General features: G+C 41.7%; 1 protein-coding gene across 1 annotated transcript in view; it reads left to right on the top strand.

Annotated features, from left to right (window-relative positions):
• LOC147728762 (plasma kallikrein-like) overlaps window positions 1-20,013 on the top strand; it is a 507,358-nt gene that overhangs the window by 175,143 nt on the left and 312,202 nt on the right. Inside the window, exons 6-10 of the mRNA XM_086962552.1 lie at window positions 6,620-6,729; window positions 8,853-9,012; window positions 12,601-12,710; window positions 12,806-12,965; window positions 13,046-13,158. Coding sequence (XP_086818678.1) covers window positions 6,620-6,729; window positions 8,853-9,012; window positions 12,601-12,710; window positions 12,806-12,965; window positions 13,046-13,158 — 653 coding nt within the window. The remainder of the gene's footprint in view (window positions 1-6,619; window positions 6,730-8,852; window positions 9,013-12,600; window positions 12,711-12,805; window positions 12,966-13,045; window positions 13,159-20,013) is intronic.

A 20,013-nucleotide genomic window follows, 5' to 3' on the forward strand; every position in this document is an offset into this window, starting at 1 on the left:
AATATGCAATTGATACCACTGATCCCCGGACTAAAATGTCAATTTGGGAGGGTCATAAATAGTCATGGACATCAACTAGAGGATATGGGGCAGAAGTTTCTATGTCTGTCTATTCTATTGATACTCTGGCACTTCCTTTGTTGCACTTGGCCTCAGAGGTCCTAAAGGTAGCAGCAGGGACAGAAGTTAGCAAAGACTTTAGTAGATCTGCTTACTTTCCGTAGTTTCAAATCCCCACTCTTCCCCTTGCTTCACAGCAGCAAATGGGAAGGTTTTGAGGGGCTGAAGGTGGATAATAGCTTACGCCTGTGATGCCACTTTTGGGGAAGTGATGTTAATGTAAAATATGCTTGCTTGCGTGCTCCACGGTATAACTAGAAATATGTGGGAGTAGAAAAAAGCGCTGAATGTTAAAACAAGTGCTTGAATGTGCATAATAAACAGGTACCAAACGGCTACGAAAATTGTCAGTTTTATTCTACCATATTTTACATGAAGTTATAAGGAACAGATAAGGAACTGATCTAGTAAGTGTATTGAAAACCCCAGCCAGTAATGTATTTATGTATTTACTGATGGTTTTTATGTAGAGGAGAGATGAGCAAAGGGGTCTGAGCACCCAAAAAGGTATAAGCTGTGCATAATTACCAAATGTAGATCTACTTTACAAATGTACAGAGCCAAATGGAGATAGGAGCAATTATTTGCTTTTAATCATTAAATAACTGTGGTGTTTGGTGGTGTCTGCTACATACAAGCCAAAAAGATACAATAAGAGATGAAAAAGTACACAAATATTTCAGATCTTATTTAAAGATTGCAAAGGATTAAATCGCTCTGCTGACTAGTGAAATTACATTTCTGACCTTTGCAATACTTCCAGAGATTGACTGACTAAGGGTTTCGTCCTCTTAAATGCTGCTGTTTCGAGCAGAAAGTTGTCTTTAGCTCTGAGAAGATATATATGTTATGTTTATTAATCCAGTTCTTTTATCTAATGTATGCACGCGCGCTATGTTCATTGCACGCGCGACCTGCCAGTGCATTGTGACATCAGGGTGTTCTACCTAACCACCGGCAGGTTGACAGTTGAGAGTGAGAGTTGCTTTTAGTGGTGACTGCAGGTAGACGTGCTTTGGTATCAGGACTATACTTTAATAAAGGTCTTACAACTTACCTGCTTGATTGGTCATCTTTACAAGTTGGCGACGAGACGGGGATCCTGACACCACGAAGAACCCACAAGAAGCCTTCTAATCTGTTGTTGGGTACGTCTTATACTGCAACGAGTTGCCATCTCATCTGAGTTCCACTATAAAGCAATCGGTGATAGCGGAATCTCCAGGATAACAGCTGTCCCACCACGCAGGAATTGCGTGTGGTATTGAAGTCGCGGATCGCCACAGCGGCGCTACTGTGTTCGTGTTCATCATTAGAACATTCCCGAGGCAGCATTCTGGATGTCGCTCTGTACACCGTTCTTAACGGGTGAGTCGGATGAGTCCAGCTGCTTGTGTTAGCCCTGCGCGTTGACAGGGTTTTCCCATGGTTCACCCCTCCGGTACGAGTGAGGGAATTTTGGAGGATGTTTGACTGGGCAAAGGTGCTTTAAGGGATCACCACTGGAAAGTTTCGAGAGACTTGATCCATCGTCTGTGGAGCTGTTTCCTAATTGCCTCCCTCATCCTCTGGCTGGTTAACTATTTTGCGGATGTTAAAACAGTGCACCCTAGTTGTGTGGAGATCCTTCCTTCCGCGTGTAGAGAGGAACGGATGCCTGAGGTGTTGATGAGGAGCGGACGCATGAGGTTATCGGTTTTGTGAATAAACAACTTCGAGTTTGGGTTTTCGGGGCGTGTGCCACCTTCCTGCGTAACTACACGACGCATCCTGAGGAGAAGATTTTGCTGTCAGGCTTTGATGTGACGTCAGTGGAACGCAGCGTTCTTCGACGTCGGGCGGCCATTTTGGAAAAGTCGGACGCTGTATTTCGTGCTTGTCATTTTTACGGTGATACGCACACCAAGCCTCATTAACAAAGCGTTTGTTTCTAGCGCTACTAAGTGTTTTAAAGACGTGAATAAACACTAGTAAACTAAGAGTTTTGGAATTCGCGTGTTGCTCAAAGCGGTGACACGCACACCATTAAAAGTACGTTTTTGGAAAATTAGATTTATTTGTTCATAAACACTTCCATTATCCCCTAGGTTTGGAAAAATAAAACATTGGCTGGATAGCTACAATTTCAAGGATATAACCTTAAAGGATAATTCAAAAACAGTATTGTACTTATGGGTAGGAAATAGTATTTACAAGAAAAGAAATATTACTTACTTCAAAATCTGTCATAAATTGTTACATAAAGGTAATTAGCCATGGCTTCAGGTAATGTTTGGAATTTATCTCCACCCTTACCTTTCATACCCTCTACAGGGGATGATGCCCTTAAATGGGATGAGTGGAGGGAGTACTTTGAGAACTATTTATCCACTTTTGAGGGGGATGAAGAATTGACCCCGGAGAAGAAAAAAAAAATTCTTCTTCATTGTTTAGGTGCAAAGGCTATGAAAATTTACAACCGCATCAACAAAAAAGCTAGGCCAGGTGATGTATATACTATTGCATTAGAAGATTTGACAATGTATTTCAAACCTACTATTTCTATTTCTGTAAACAGATTCAATTTTTTTCAACGCAAGCAAGCACCAGAAGAGTCTGTAGAAGATTACGTGGCTGCGTTGAAAAATTTTGCACTAACTTGCAGATTTGGGGCATTACATGAGGAGCTGGTTCGTGACCAGGTCGTTATGAGATCCTCAGATAAACATGTCCAGGAGAAACTGTGGGCTAAGGGTGAATTACCATTAGAAGAAGTAGTAGAAATAGTTAAATGTACTGAATTAACTAGAAGGTGTGCCAAGGCTGTGTTACAAGAAGAAAAATCCTCTACAGAAGACAAATCTATGGTGGCAAAAGTCATTGGTTCTAGAAAAGCTAATAGTAGGCCTAATTCTGGTTATGTACAGAAAAGAGATTCTAGCCATAAAGCTAAGCTTTCAGATGACAGGAAATGTTATAAATGTGGCAGTAGATACCATTTGGCCAACGACAGATCGTGTTCAGCGGTAAGACAAAAATGTTCAAATTGTAGTATGGTAGGACATTTCAGTGCCATGTGTCCTAAGAAACAAAAAGGGAGTAGAAATGTAAAAGCTGTAATTTATGAAGAAGAAGGAAAATTTACATCTTCAGATGAAGATGATATGAAATTAAATGAAATGAAATTTGATTTATAAAGCGCATGGCTGCCCAAAAGCGTCCCAGCGCTAACAGAAAATAGAACAAAAAGGAAACTGAGGATGAAACCAATAATTAAGGGTCCTTAGGAAAAAGAATTGTTTTAAGTGTCTTTCGAAACTTAAGATGACAGGGTTCGGCGCGAATCCAATTAGGGAGGGAGTTCCACTTTTTTGCTGCATTTAAGGAAAAGCGGCGACCCCCTGAACGTGCCTTCATAACTCTGGGGACCCTTGCAAGATTACCACGGTCCGACCGGAGAGCCCGAGATGATTTATAGGGGCACATCAGGCTCCTGAGGATCGGAGGTCCTTTGCCCTGAAGAGCCCTATGGGTGATGCATAGCGCTTTAAAGATGACTCTTTCGCGTATTGGCAGCCAATGAAGTGCTCTCAGGGCCGGTCTGGCCAAAGATCTTCTTGACGTACCCGCAAGCATCCTGGCTGCAGCATTCTGCACCCGTTGAAGAATGTTAAAGGTGGCTTCAGGGGCTGCCAGAAACAGGGCGTTACTATAGTCCAGTCTCGATAGTATTAACCCCTGAATCAGAAGTGTCCTGGACTGGGGAGGCAAGAGAGGGAGAACTTTCCGCACTGACCGAAGCAGCCCGAAGCAGGTCCCTGCAACTTTCTGTGCATGAGTCTTAAAAGTCAGGTCGGGCTCAAGCCACACCCCTAAGCTTTTAATTTTGTCCTTTGGTATGAGCAGCTCACCTAGGCAGGAGGGCCAGGCGGCTTTGGGGAAAGATGTAAGATGATGACCGAGGAGCATAATCTCTGTTTTGGCTCCATTGAGTTTGAACCGCGAACTGGACATCCAGGAGAATATCTCAACAAGGCAGGCGGAGAGATTATCCAAACATCCTTCTTGTTGGGTTAACGAGATGACTAGTTGGGTGTCGTCCGCGTAGGTGACTGTTTTAATCCCAAAGGGGGCGACTACTTCCTCCAGTGGGGCCATATAAACGTTGAACAAAGTAGGGCTCAATGAAGAGCCCTGAGGGACACCACACTGGAGGGGGGTAGATTTAGACACCACACCACCTTCCCAGATTCTGAAAGAACGATTATTCAGAAAGGATATAAGCCATTTAAGGGCCGTTCCTGCAATGCCCAGTTTGGCGAGACGGTGCGTTAGAATTTTATGATCCACCGTATCAAATGCAGCGCTTAGATCCAGGAGGATCATAACAGCGGATCCTCCTGAATCTAAGATGCACCTTGCCTCTTCTGCCACCACTATAAGGGCTGTGTCCGTCCCTTGCTCCGGACGAAAGCCAGTTTGAGAATTATTCAGTAGCTGATTGTTTTCGAGGAATATGAACTTATTTGTGTTTAATGTGGAAGATGGTGGAAACAAAAAAAAGAAACCTATATGTGACATGAACATTGGCGGGATGGACATATCAATTGTTGCTGATTCAGGCTCGCCATACACTATAGTAAATGAAGAAGTATGGCTAGAGAAATTTGTTCCAGTCATTGGAAAGAAGTTAAAGAACCCAGATATTTTTCTAAAGTCATTTAATTATGAACCAATTGAAATGTTAGGTTACAGGGAACTACAGTTCCAATTTAAGTCCCGCCAAACAGTTGGCAAACTGTATGTCTCCAAGGTGGGTCCATCTGTGTTAGGGTGGATTGACCAAGGAGAATTAGGTATAATTCTGGATCCAAACAGTCCGGATCCTGTCCTCATCTTACAAACAGAGGAAGAATGTAATAACTTCTTTAAGAAAAGGTATCCTAAGGTGTTTTCAGAGAACATTGGGAAACTAAAAGGTTTTGTCCATGAAATTCAACTTAAAAGAGATGCTGTGCCTTGTATACACAAGTCCAGAAACATACCGTTTTCCATCATTGGTGAGGTGGAAGATGAACTTAAAAAATTACAGAAGGAGGGCATCATTGAGCCGGTTGAATCAGCAGAGTGGGTTTCGCCTTTGGTTATCGCGAAGAAGCCCAACGGCAAGCTCCGTCTATGCATTGATCTACGCGATCTTAATAAAAACATTCTGGTGGATCAATTCCCTTTGCCAAAAATTAGTGAGATGCTGTCCCTTACTAATGGTGCAAAATGGTTTTCAACCATTGATCTAAGCTCAGCCTACCACCAGGTGGCTTTGCATTCCAAAAGCAGGAACCTTACCACATGTGTAACCCCTCTGGGGTGTTTCAGGTTTAAGAGAGTACCTTTTGGTACAAACAAAGTATCTTCTGAGAGTGAGAACACTTCAGATGCCTCACGGGTGGATGACAGTAGTAGTAGGCAGAGCAAGGAGACATCGGAAGAGTACAGGTATCAGACCAACAGCGATACTGATTCTGATTCAGATGATTCTGTTTATGAAGATGTTACGTCACAGGACGTCAGTTGTGAGGATGAACCTACTGTGAGCAGACATGGAAGGGTGGTCAAACCCCCAGCTAAGTTACAAGATTACATATGTGATTAGCTGTGGTTTCCCCTCCTCACCCTTATGCTTCAGCCGTGCACCCACAGTCCTTCTTGTTGTTTTGGGAAGGGAGATGTGTTATGTTTATTAATCCAGTTCTTTTATCTAATGTATGCATGCACCCTATGTTCATTGCACGCGCGACCTGCCGGTGCATTGTGACGTCAGGGTGTTCTACCTGACCACCGGCAGGTTGACAGTTGAGAGTGAGAGTTGCTTTTAGTGGTGACTGCAGGTAGACGTGCCTTGGTATCAGGACTATACTTTAATAAAGGTCTTACAACTTACCTGCTTGATTGGTCATCTTTACAGTATACCCTCTGTTAGTTTGTGAATTAATTACAGCTCTTTTCATCGTCTACCCATTCCCAGCATGGTAATTTAGAGAATAGCCAGCAAAAGCAGTGAATCCACAGGTAAATCTGCCGACTGTTAGAGATGTACTTGAGAACTAACAGAAGGTTCACAATATTTACGGTTGTAGCTCAAAAATAAATGATACGTTTCCATAGAGGGAGAAAGAGAAACAAATGTACACTACAATGACAACCAACCTTTTTTCCTGTCCTCTCAGATCGCAGCACTTTCATAATTGGGTTTAAAGTGGATGTGAAACCCCAATGCTTGCCTAGTACACTCAGCATTGTCATCATTCATTTTTAAAGGCAGATTTAGCTCCAAACTCCTTTTTTTCAAGCAATCCCCGAAAATAAAACGTCAACAGATCATTTCAAAGATCACCATGTTCTTTTCTAAGATTGCTTTTGAAAATAATTGATCAGTTTGTTAAGTATTCAATTGTAATTGTAAGTAATTGTTGTGAATTATTCATATAATCATTTGTATTTCTTAATCTCCGTTTTTTAGGCAAGCATGCTACTTTAAATACTCTTTAAAAGGAACCCCCACAAAAATACGATTCCTTGAGAATGTGGTCTCTGGATTCTCCCTAAAAGCTTGTGGACTTTCTACGGCTGGTAACTACTAATCTCTCATTCTAAATCTAATAAAAAATGCAAATACTTCATGTGTTTCTTTTCGGCCTTGAGAAAATATGATATTGAATTTTATTTGCAGTTATCTCACACACATCCATTTCACAACAGTTAATTTATGAGTTATGAATGTTCTATTTATCAGATAGTTCCTCTGGTAAACATTCTATAACATTTTAGCACGGATTATATTGGAGTACTATATTTATGCTAGTACATCTACCCTGTATGACCAATTATGCAGTCATATGTTGTTGAGACGCTTCATTGACATTATATGGACATATACAGTAAATAACATCATTAATGTGTGGTACATATACTGAGCCACCTTGCTTCCTGATGAATTGATTGTTCTACAAGTCCTGAATGCTGCAGATTATTTTTTTCTCATTGCCTCTACCCTTTATTGGCAGGTACCTGTTTAAGACTATAATGAATCTGTTCTTCTGACTATATAGTAGTTTTGTTGATTTACCTTTCTTGTAGATTTGTGTAGTAGATCTACCCTGTATATTTTTCATTAGTAGATTTCCTTTGTGCACCTATCCCACGTGGATACCAATGGACAGTATTCTGAGTCACGCTAAGGAGTGGTTTGCCTTTTAAATAACTTATTAATTAAACATTTGTTATCTTTTTGTGCCCACATACCAGCTTTGTTTCGTGTATTTTATAACGTTTAATACCTTTACGTCCTTAATTAGGTATTACTATACTTTACACATAGCATAATAACATGGACCATAGAAAGGTAGATAAGAGGAGGAGGATGTAGCCTTATGGCTAGAGCGGTGGACCTCAAAGCTGGGGAACCAGATTTTAGTCTCGGCAGCAACGCTCAACATCCTGTGATTCTGGGCAAATCACTTAATCTCCTCGTGCCTAACAAAAATGAACGTGTCCATTTCTAAGGAAGGTGATGCTCATGTAAAGCGCTCTGATACCCGAAGCCTCAGGTCTAGTTTGCGCTATCAATCAATCAACCAAACATGTGTAGAGCGCTCTACTCACCGAGAGGGTCTCAAGGAGCTGAGGGGAGGGGGGAGCAGCTACTGGTCGAACAGCCAGGTCTTTATAAAACTCTAAAAAAAATGACAAAAGGTTAGGAGTAAGAAACATCGATGTCAGTCAGAAAACTTTATTTCACATCTGTTAAAATGCAATAAAAAGAAAAACACTCTTTTTGATACTCGGACATCAGAGATCAGAATAAGTTCAAGTGAAGGCATAAAAAATGGCCTTTTAACAACTTCCTGAAAGAGAAAATGCCAGGTTGAGATCTCATTTGACAAACACAATTTCAACACAAAACGATATTGTGAACCAGAAGAAGAATATGAAAAGGTTGACAAACTCACCGATAACAGCAACAAAGGTTAGACAGGTTTTGGTGGTCAGAGATGTTATTCTTCAATCCTACTTATCTTCTAAAGTGGTTGGCAAGGTGACAATATTTGTAGGTTTGTTTAGGTAGATACCATTGGAGTGGTTTTCCATTTGATCCTCATCTCGGTGGGGAGTCAATATAGATTTATCAATATTGGGGAAAAATTACAGAATTTTCGCCTAGAAGAAATGTCTTGCTGGGCCAGATGGGCGTGAGGAGCCCCCCGAGGGTATATAGTTATCAAAGTCTCAATGAGAACTTATTAATGACGGGGCTAATGTTTTCATTTGGATAGGTGTTAATAGATGTTTCCTTTTCTTAATTGAGAAAAAGTGGAAATTTGCAAATGAGCTTATCTTTTGAAGTGAGGAATGAGAGGACCTGGGGTCAAGAGTAACGCCTAGGGTTCCACTATTTTGGCCCTGGCTCCATTTAGACCACAAATTTCCGCCACACAAGCAAGGATCCCCACATAAAGTGGACGGTCCCCAGCCAAGTGGCAGGGATCATGACCACCGCCGCCATGGTGGACGACTAAAGAAGGACCAATGCCAGTCTAAATCACTAAATGTGCAATGTTTTTAGCTATGTTTTAGAAAATATTCTTATGAATTCATTCAAAGATGTGAAATTCATCTAACTCTCACAGAATCTTTAAGAATGATCATTGTATGAAGCTCTGGTTTACCAGCTCTGTTCTTTTGTTTTTTTACAGGCTGCATGTCAGACATTTTTCAGAACAGAGACTTTTCTGGAGATAATATTACAAGTGTTTTTGCTCCAGATATCCGTACATGCCAGAAGATTTGCACCTACTATCCAAACTGCTTATTTTTTACATTTCTAACAAAAGAATGGAAAGTGCAGACACAAAGGTAAGAGGAATTATTTCAAATGACAATTAGATATTTTTGCAATCTTAAATGACCGTAACAGTTAAATACATTCATAGGAAGAAAAAAATATCTGAAATATAGTGTTATGTGTTCTGTTAATTAATATGTGATATTAGTTGTTTTGAGTTAAGGTTATACCAGAAAATCCTTAAAATTGTATTTGCAATTTTGTTTAAACACGATTTCTGATACATATACAGCTTTCCATACATATGATCACAATATTGACTTTATACAAGAAACAATATAAGCAAACACGTATCTCAAACAAAAAATCTTGAACATTGGAGATCATTTCTCAAATAAAACAGCACATCTTCCTCTCGCTTTCAAAAAGTACAAGAAGAAGAAGCCATCACAAAGTCTACCATAACGACACACTCTCACTATGATTCAGAACCAAAACTATCTGCTGCAAGACACTTGCTGACAACAATCAACGGGAATGTCACAAAACTTTAATATAACTGAAGACAGTGTGTGAGCGTTCCTGTGGGCCTTATAGTTGGTATCATGAGGTTGGTGAAGCTATTCTTTTTGGAACCTTGTCTTCTTCTTCCCTACTATGGATTGAGATGGCTGTGCATGGGGTCACAGAGAATTGCATGTGAGTAACATCACAAGTCCCAAGGGTAATCTTGAGAGGCTTGGATTCCTTAAGTGGTCTTGCCTGACTTTCACTCATGCCGGATGGGCTTCTTAAATCACTTGAGGCTATTCAGTGTGATTATGGGGTTAGAAATGGTGACTGTGAGCGACCTGCCTTTCATTCTTACAAACTGGGAAGGAAGCACTGCAGCTCGTGGAAAGGGAAGTTTCTACATAGCTCCATATTTTCGCCTTTCATTTGCTAATGAGGAGGTTTACATCTACTTTGGTTCTGTGGCCCTAACTCAGTGGGGAGCAGCCCATCGCCTTCACTGCAGAACAAGCCCATGTGCCTTTTGCCCTGTTGGCTTGAATAAATGAGCATTCGTCCTCTGGGCGTCATCCCTGTTCTTTGGCCTCCTTTCTGTGCAATTGAGAGTCCCTACATGTGAGTTTTGTGGCTTGGTGGACTCTGAGGATCATTTGGGCATTACAGACCCGGCATTTTGGCATACCCTTGCATTATGGGTGGTGACCACTTGGTTCTGGGATCCATGCTGAATCAATTGGATGTGTGGTTTGCCCAGATGGAATGGTGCCTTGACCCTAGCATTGTGTCCCTTCTCTATCAAATAATGCTTCAGATGATTTCTTTCTTGGCCTCCTATTGGGGGTAACTAGTGCATACATGACTGCATCTTGCTCCGTCTGAATGGTGTTGGATCTCTTCATTGACATCAGGTGCCTCTTCGCCATCCCTGCTGGAGGGTGGTGCTCTGGAGTAAGCTCTCTCTCTCTGTGCAACAGTACTCCCGTCAAACGTTCCCTCATAACATGTAAAGAGCTTTGATACCTTCGGATCCAGCTAGCGCTATATAAAACCCCCAAATAGATAAATCTGCTTTCTACAACAGTGACATTCTTGATTCTAGCTTTTTATGTTCGCTGTCAGGGTGTGGTCCCTTTCTTGTGCGCATATTTCGATTCTGGTTTGCCAATTCAGTTTGCATGTTCTACCTGGTCCTCTTGATCATGTGTGTTGCTCAGGTGTATGGTTCTCACCCTCTGGGTATCAGTTCTTTCTTCTGCCCTTGTATCTAGGTCCTTCCTGGATGACCTTTTCTCAGTTTTGAGGGAATTGTAAAGCATGGCAAACCACCTGAGAGTGTTTCAAGGCACTGGAGTGCTAACTGCTTCATGGTGGTCTGTTCCTTCGAACAGCCAGGCTTTGAGTGCTTTCCTGAATTGCTGGCTCGATGAGGCAGGCCTGAGCTGCAGGGGAAGGTGGTTCCAGGCTTTAGCGGGCAGGTGTGAGTAGGAGCGTCTTCTGCTGTTGCTTCCGCAGCGCCAGGGGTTGTCTCTGAGGAAGAGAGAGGCAGAGTATAGGTGTCTGGTCGGTTGGTGGAAAGTCATGTGTTTGTTGATGTATGCGTGGGTCAACATCTTGAACTGCCATCTCTTCTGGATCAGGAGCCAGTGTAGCTTCTTGAGGTGGGGTGAGATGTGGGTCCATCTTGGGGAGGTTGATGATGAGTCAAGCCACTGATTTCTGTATTTTCTGTACATCCGTTGTTCCATGGCGAGGTGTTGTGCCCAAAGAAGAGGACTTCCGTCTTGTCCGTGTTGATCTTGAGACAGTTGTCGCTCATCTAGTCAGCGAGGTACATCTGTAGAAGCTGGCTCTGGTGGTGGAAGACTCGTCTGACAGTGAGAGGATGAGTTTGGAGCCATCAGCATAGGAGATGATCTTTAGTCTGTGCAATCTGACCATGTTGGCCAGGGGGTCATGTACGTGTTGAAGAGGGTGGGGCTGAGGGATGACTCTTGGGGGACTCTGCAGATGATTTTCTTCGGTTCCGAGGTGATCAGTGGGAGACAGATTCTCTTTGTTTTCCTATAGTGATGTATGAGGTGATCCATTTGAAGGCATCTCCTTGGATTCCAATGTGGTGAGGTCTGTTGATCAAGATGTGGTGAAAGACAATATAGAAGGAGGCTGACAGGTGCAGAAGAATGAGGGCTGCCATTTTGCTGCGTTCCATGTCATTGGTGGCAGCGATTAGGGCTGTCTCTGTGCTGTAGTTTGTACTGAATCCGGATTGAGAGGGGTCCAGGAGGTTGTTGTGTTCCTGGTGTTTGGGGAGTTTCTGTTTGATTGCCTTCTCGAGAACCTTCACTGGAAAAGGGAGCAGGGAGATGGGCTGGTAGTACTTCATTTCAGCTGGGTCAGAGGATGGATTCTTCAACAGGGGCATCAATCAGCATGTCTCCAGTCATCAGGGATGGAGGACAAGGTGATGGAGATGTTCAGGACTTTCTTAAGGTCTTCACCAATCGCCTTGCTCCTGAGGTTCTAAATGTGATGGGGACAAGGATCTGTAGGTGCTCCCAAGTGCACATAGTTCATGATGGAGATTTTAGGTCAAGCAGTGAGAGTTTCTCAGTGGGTAAGCAGGTGTTTGTTGTTTGGGATTGTGGGTGTGAGCAGGTTGATGCTGTCTACAATTGAGGGTTGTGGTTTGAAGTTTTCGTAGATGGCTGAGATCTTGCTGTGGAAGAAGTCTGCGAGGGTGTCACACATGTATTGGAAAGTGGCGATGTTGTTCTTGGTGTTAAGTAAATAAATAAGTACAACTGCAACTCATAAAAAATCAATTCAGTAGAGTTCTCTCCCTCTGGACATTTCTATCTGAATAAAATGTTGCACACTTCACTACGCACAGACAAATATAATAGAAAATACAGATATAAATCACATGAAAGAGGTGAGTTTGGTTATAATACTGTATATTTGTTTTATTTTTTAGACAATGTGTGGTTAACCATCACCTACTGTGACTATATGAAGGTATCCCTTAGACAAGTTCTTAATAATTAATTCCATTGTAAAGTAACTTAGTTACATATTGCTAGAGCTGCATTCAATAATGATGCTGTGATTTTACTTAATTATGCAATGGTTTCATCCTTTTCTCTTAGAAACCTTTGCTATTTGAAGACATCTAGGACTGGGATTCCAACTTCTCCACAAATTACAGAAAATACCCTGTCAGGCTTCAGTCTACTAAGCTGCAAAATACCCACTGCAAGTATGCATTTTTAGAAATTAAAGATTTTATATTTGAACCTTATGATTATGAAAGTAATAGTCAATCATGTCACAATGTTCTCTTTGTGCTTTCAGTGTGTCCATTGCCAGTTCTCACTGATGCTGAGTTTGTCGGAACTGATGTGGGAAAAATCTATGTTTCCGGAGATAAGGAATGCCAACAGCATTGCGCAGATACAATCCGGTGTCAGTTTTATACATATTCTACAACCGCAGAAGCGTGCAGTCAAAACAAGTAAGATTATAGAAAATTTAAGATACATGGCACATGTAGAACGGAAGATAATGTGACATATTATTTTTTAATTCACACAGATGTAAATGCTCCCTAAGAATGTCTTCTAGTGGTTGGCCAACAGGAATACAGCATGGGAAAGGTGGAATTTCGGGCTTCTCCTCACGGTTATGCAAGGTTAAGACGACTTATGGTAAGCACAACTTTTGTTAACAATATGGCCCATATGTCTGAAATTCCAAAATTGTAATTGCCAAATAGTGAATCCGTAGAAATTGCTATTTGGGTATCACAAATTGGAATGTATGTAACCTATGATTTCCTACAGATTCACATTCGCTATTAGGAAATCACTAATTAGGAAATTAGCATCCTGGAAGCTCCCGTCTGATTTATAGATACCACTAGCCCTGATCCAATCTTGGAATGAATCGAAGGCATACGCAGTGACATCAAAGGCACTTCGCTGCAGCTACAGCTGTAATGTTCACGAAAAAACGGTCTCTTTGTTTACGATGTTTCAGGACCAAGTTCACATTTGATACTGCAGAGTATTCTGGGAGATATTTTCCATTCATGAGTAAGCAAAAAACTGTCACTAGGCCAATCCAGAAAAAAAAAATATTCCTGTTATTATCCCGAGCTGGAGCCAAGGTAAACCTAAGTAAGTCTTTTTCAGAAAAGTGAAGAAATCTTGAAGTTGTTGCTTTTGGCAAACTGGAGCTGGCATTGTCTCGGGTTAGCTGGGAATCAAGAGAGAAGGTATCAAAATCGATGAAGTAGCCAGATGCAGTTCGATCTATCTTTGGTAGCTCAGCAGGTTTTGTTGAACTGGCAGACGTCTCTTGCAGAGGCATATTGATGTAGCTATCGGTGTTAGGCCGAATTGAAATTTGTCTTCCATTTGTGTTTTGAAGTTCTGTTTCAAGAGGAACTAGTTTCATTTAATTGTTGGTAATTCCATAATTTCGTATTGATGACTCTTCAAATGTTATGAGTCTTTGTGTCTGAACTTCTTGTATGGTAGTGAGAGAAGAGTGTCGGCTACCCAGGAGCTCATGATGCCTACTATTCAGTATTGGCCACATAGTGTGGTTTGATCAGAACAATGGAGATGAATCTCTTTTCCTTTTTGCCGTCAAGAGGCGGACAACGTATTGTTCTTGTTCCTTTGTCAGCCAGGACAGGCACAGGCTTTTTATATTATGGCCAATTACTTTTTTTTGCCCTCAATCTTTTCTCTGACCAGATCCCTGACTTTCGGGATCCAGACAGGTCTTGCTGTGAATGATTTGACTTTCCCAGTGGCGGTGCATTTTGCTTGCAGGTTGCTTTGTATTGCCCGGAGTTCATTGAGATCCTGTAAAACAGCCAAACGTTTATTGATGTCAAATGTTTTTTGATCCACCACTGTGCTTTCACAATCGAGATCAGGTACCCACATCCTCATCCCAAATAGGACCTTGTAAGGAGTGACACCTCCTAGGGAACTTCTTCGCATATTATTAAGGACTTGCTGGACCCGGTATAAGTGATCGACCCAACTACCCCCCGAAACCAATACTCTTGCCGTTAATGATTGCTTTAAGTCTCAGTTTTTCCTCTCCACAACCAAATTTCCCTCTGGATGGTACAAAGAGGAGTACCACAATGCAACACCCAAACTACCCATGGCTCCCTTGTAAGCCCTTGAGCTAAACGGGGGCCACAGTCAGAATGTAATGTGCCAACTGCGAATGTCCTTATAAAGATTTGCAAATCTTTTATAACAGTTTGAGCGCCAGCCGAGTGCTTAGGCCATACCCCTAGGAATCTAGAGCATGAATCCACTGCCACCAAGATATACTTGTAAGCCCCATTCAATGGTAGGGGGCTGCAGTGGTCCAAATAGACACGAGCGAGTGGTCTGTCTGATATTAGTAATGGTGTATGCGTTGGATGCGCCACGGTGGAACCCTTCATCTGCTGGCAGATGTCTCAAATTAGGACAACATTCTTTGTCTGTTTAGGTAATCCTGGCCACCAATAGCGTTGCTTCAGTAAAGAAACAGTTGTGGTAATCCCTGCATGTACAGAGCCTAGACCTTCGTGTGCAGCTACAATTAAACCTAATATGCATTCCATGTTAGGTATTACTCTATCCCCCACTCCTGGAATTTGAGTATATGGAATATTATTTGCATCTAACTTGCAGGAGTACTTGAGTGGAAAGCCTTTTGGTAAGGCAATGCTGTTTTTGTGTGAAGCAATGATAGCTATCATTATCTGTCCATCTATTCTTGTTTTTAAACGAGTGATTGCCGCTATGGCAGCAGTTTGTACTATCCCCTCTGTGCCTTCTTTGGCCAATGAATTCTCTTCAACGTGACGACTCAGCTGTTGTATCACGAGAGTTCTTGGTAGTTAATTTTTCAACTCAGCTACCTGTTCCCACAACATTTTATGCTCGGTTGTGCAACCTTTTGAGTCTTTAAACACATTTTGACTCCAGTAGTAAAGATATCTGTTGTAAGACTGGACACAGTAAAAAGAATCGCACAGAATCAGTGTGGGAAATTCTCGATCCGTATTTATGTGTGCCAGTAATAGGGCTCTAAGTTCTGCCAGCTGAGCCATGCAGTCTCCTAGAGACTGTGTCATCGTATCGCTAGGATGGAACTTGCCGTCCTGCATACAACCCTTTACAATTGCACATGCGGCGCTGTATTGTTGTGTACTTCCTACGGCCAGCTGAGCAGACCCGTTTGTAATAGTATAAGTGATATATTCATACTGAGTCATTATTTCATTTGGTAGAGGATATTATTGTTCATATTGCAGGAATGCTTGTGTTTTTAGACTAGGGTCTAATCTGTATTCTATATACATTTCAGTGAAAGAATTAGCCCATTGTATCCATCTTGGATGTAAGGCTTTAGCATTAGGAACATTTGCCTTTGTAGCAGTCTCTAAGGTTGGTACCGGAGTTACGACTATTATTAGTTTCCCCTGAGCTAGTGCTCTTTCTCTGCTACAGCGGTCTGTACTGCTGTCAGTATTTTTTCTGTAGAAGCAAAACGCAAGTGTGATTTGTATGCTATGGGTATGCTATGGGTACCATTTCTCCTTCATTGAAGGTTAGGTAAGTATATCAAGATTGACCTACTATAACACAGATCACCAGGTTGCGGATATTTACGCGAGTCTGCAAGTGTTTTGAAGCTATAATGTCAGTTTGTAGGGAATAAAGGATATCTGTGTGTCCCGGTGTCCAATGCCGAACTGAAAAATCAGGTCCAATTAAGTCGTAGAAAGGTTTTACTCTTTCTGCGTAATCCAAAATGTATGTTCTGCCAACATTTTAAAATCCTAATATTGATTGTAAGTTCTTCAAAGATTACGAGGTTGCAGCAGTGTACACTTTTCAAGAAAGTTAGCTGCCAGGCTTTTCCCTTCACTTGATAGATCATATCTCAAAAATAGGATATTGAGGTAGGCTATTTTTGATTTTTTAAAGTTACATTTGTAGCCCTCAAAGGAGGACCCCAAAATTATGTTGCACACCCCTGTCAAGTGATCCTTTAAGTAATCACCTATCGGATAAATATAATCTACATAGGACAATGCCTCTTCATTCAAATTCTGAAAGAATTCTGTTACCCTAGTAGAGAACAACCTGAGGCTATTCTTATAACTTTGGGGGAGTTGACAAAATTGATGCTGAGAACCTAGCGCTGTGAATGCTGTCAAACATCTGCTTTCAGGTGCTATATTTTGGCAGAGAAATCCATTTGAGATGTCTTATGTGGTTTTGTATTTTTTCCGCACAATGTTATTCATTAATGTGCCACTGTGTGCATTCTGTACTGCAAATGTTTTAGTGCATGTGTTCAGATGTCTACAGTTTTAAACTAGATGATACAAATGATCGGGTTTCATTACAGGAAACAAATGATTATTCATTGCAGAAGTGCAAGGTTCGGTTACACCCTGGTATTCCAGTTGATCTAAGATCTCCCTGACGTGTTTATTTGCTTCTTGTTTTATTGAGTACTGTCTCTGTGGAGTTGGACTAGTTTTTACTGGGTTTATATGGTGAGGTGACCCAGCATCCCAACCAACATGGTTGCGATGCTGGAGCAAGGGCTACCGCCCACTCCTGCATGTATGTATGTTTTAAGTATATTGGAACAAGGTCAGAAAAAGCCAATAAAATTACAGTTTCTCACTTTGGGCAATATATAACAATTTCGGGCGGCCAATCTTTCTCAGCTAAAAGGATGTCATAGCTGTTAGTCAAGTTCTCCCAAAAGAGACCATTTCATTTTTCCTGGTTTGTCCCCTTCCATTTGGAGTGTTATTTCCTGTACCCTATGTGGGACACTTACCCTTCGTTCTATCAGGTGTTTCCTCCGTGAAATGCTCATTCAATTCCACTTTCTCCAGAAATCAGGTTCTGGTGATCTATTGTGACTTCTGCTTACCCCAATCAGGAGTTCAGTCCTCAGAATTCTGGACATGTCTAACTTTAAGACCTGCTGCTTTCTTCTTTTTAAATTGACGTTTTGATTTTGGCTTGTCTTCTTTTTTGGAAGTATAGTCTGAAGCGCTTTTTGTGTCTCTGGACTGTGTACGCTGTTCTTGTCTGTGTTCTGACCGTCCTTTCCTCTCTGACTTTTTTTAATGAACCCTGAAAGGAATGAGAGGAATGTGTATCAGTATCGTGATACCTGTCAGTTTTGTTTTGTTATCTCTATTCCTAAGGTTGTACCTCCTTTTGGAGGGCTCCTGTTGAGGAGACCCACTCCTGTATTGAGATCTGTTTTTTAGTTTTTTATTGTTATTATCCCAACTCTTCTTGGAAGAATCAGGGGCTTGCTTGGTTTCATCCTTTTGAGGACCACCCATGAGTTTAGTTTTGTTGCTCTAGCTCTCAGACTATCTCTACCTTTAGCATAGGTGTCTATAATAATTTTAGGTAATTCACGTTCCTGTTGTAAAAGAGTAAAATCCCTTAGGAGTTGGCATATTGTCACTGCTGCTGCATACCCTTTAATGTTAGCTAATATGGTAGCTGATACCTGGGCAAAATTCCCTAATAATTTCATCCCTAAGTTCAGAGCAGGTTCTGCTCCATACTCTTACAGTATTTGTCTTAATACATCTGGTATTACTGCTAATGACGGGATACTAAGAGTTCTGGTATATAGGGCAGTGAAAACTGTACCCCAAGTGGTACAATCCTCTATCTGGGGAGCTATTCCCATTGGCAAGCAGATTTTTAGCATCCTGTGTTTTTCTTGAGGGCTTGTGTGCAGAAATACTGGCTCTAGCTTTAATTTTTGAGCTATCCAGAATGGCATCTGCTCACATCTAGTGGGCATTTTACCGATAACGTTGTGTAGTGTTTGTGGTGTAATTTTAGTTGTAGATCTCTGAATTTGTCCTGTTTGTGTAGCTCTTGTTGGCTGAAGTGTGAGGGTTCTCATCACGAACTGTGTCAGGTTTCTGTAAAGTTGTATTTTTTCTTTATGAAGTGGACGCAAGTCTGCCGCTGGCATTGAGTCAATGTCTGAATGTGGTGTGTAAGTCGCAAGGACTGGCCAAGTGGCTCCGTCTCTTCCGAGCGGACCGAGACTTTGCCTTTTGTGTGGGGGAAGGCGCCTTTAAACCAGTTTATGTGCTCCTGGTAGGTGAGTGGAATTTTAATATCCTCACATGGACAGTATTCCTCTGGTGTTTCATCTTCAGTGAAAGAATGAAATGTATTTGAGTGTGCATCTGCTTGTGGGAATTTAACCCATGAATAGAATACCTGTGTTCTGTTTGACTCGTGAGTCTCAATCACAAAGGTTACTGTCCCACCTCTAGGTGTGACTCCATTGTCTGTTAGTTTTAAAGAAAGGGCAGTTCTAACATTTTCTGAAATGCTGATTTCCCCCTCCTGTTCTTCCTCCCTCACTGCAGCTACACATTGTGCTGGTGCAGCAGTGTCTTCATCAGCCATTATTTTGAAGAAGGAACATTTTTCAAGGAAACTGAGATAAGGTTTATGCACAATAAGAATAATTTGTCCTTCAAGTTTGATAAACCTAGAGCCAATACATAGGATATGCCTACTCAGCTGTGGCAGAATGTTCCCATCCCACTCCAGATGTCTCTGGGTAAATGTGAGTAGGGGTCTCTGAGAACAGCATGACTGAACTACTCAGATTTGACAGTTAAATTACTATGAAACCAACGGTGGCAGCGTCATGTCATGTAGTTCCTATAAACCTATATAGGACCTGCATGTTTAGACAACATATCCTGTAGGATTGGTGTCCGGACTGATTCTAGACACCCCCACTGGGTATGTTAGCCTATATACCAGCGAGCTCACAGTACCACTAGAAACCCCTCTTACCAAGGAGAGAACAGTTCTTGGCAACTATCGAACATGACAACCCTGAATTGTCAGGCTCATAGAAACAGTGCAATACTTTTCGCTTAGTTACTTGTACTCACTTTGTCTCAGGGAGAGACACAGAATAAGCGGTGGGGACATTTTTCAATAAGTTTTTTTTGAACCAGCGTTATTCTAGTGTAAAATAGATGTGCTGAAACAACCATTAGACATAAAAGATATAAATGATTAGAAGCACTAAGAGAGTAAAAGGATGGTAGATTTCTACCATTGTTCTAAAACAATGAATACAGGCAAGTATATAAAATACATGACAGTAGTAAATGCATACTCCTACAATGCGACCCTAACTAGATGTACCTAAGTGTACCTAGCATGTATGCAGGTGTAGAAGCCAAGAATCCCTCTAGGATAAAGTCAACCCCATTACCTGAAGTGAGAGACTGTGGGACCCGGTCTTGGTCTCGAGATGTACACCCTGCAAGGGATGTCAGACCACTGCGAGCTGGAATGTCTGCGTGCAGGAGCCTCAGCACCTTGCGTCAGTGTGTTGGCATGAAAGTCCTTTTCTAGTCTGACTACCTCAGCAAGATATGGTGTTGATATACCCCAAGTGGTGCCCTCAAGGCTTCTACCTTGCTGTGTCATGTTGGACTTAGGATC

This window comes from Lissotriton vulgaris, chromosome 3_1 (assembly GCF_964263255.1).
Source record: "Lissotriton vulgaris chromosome 3_1, aLisVul1.2, whole genome shotgun sequence".
Lineage (NCBI taxonomy): Eukaryota > Metazoa > Chordata > Amphibia > Caudata > Salamandridae > Lissotriton > Lissotriton vulgaris.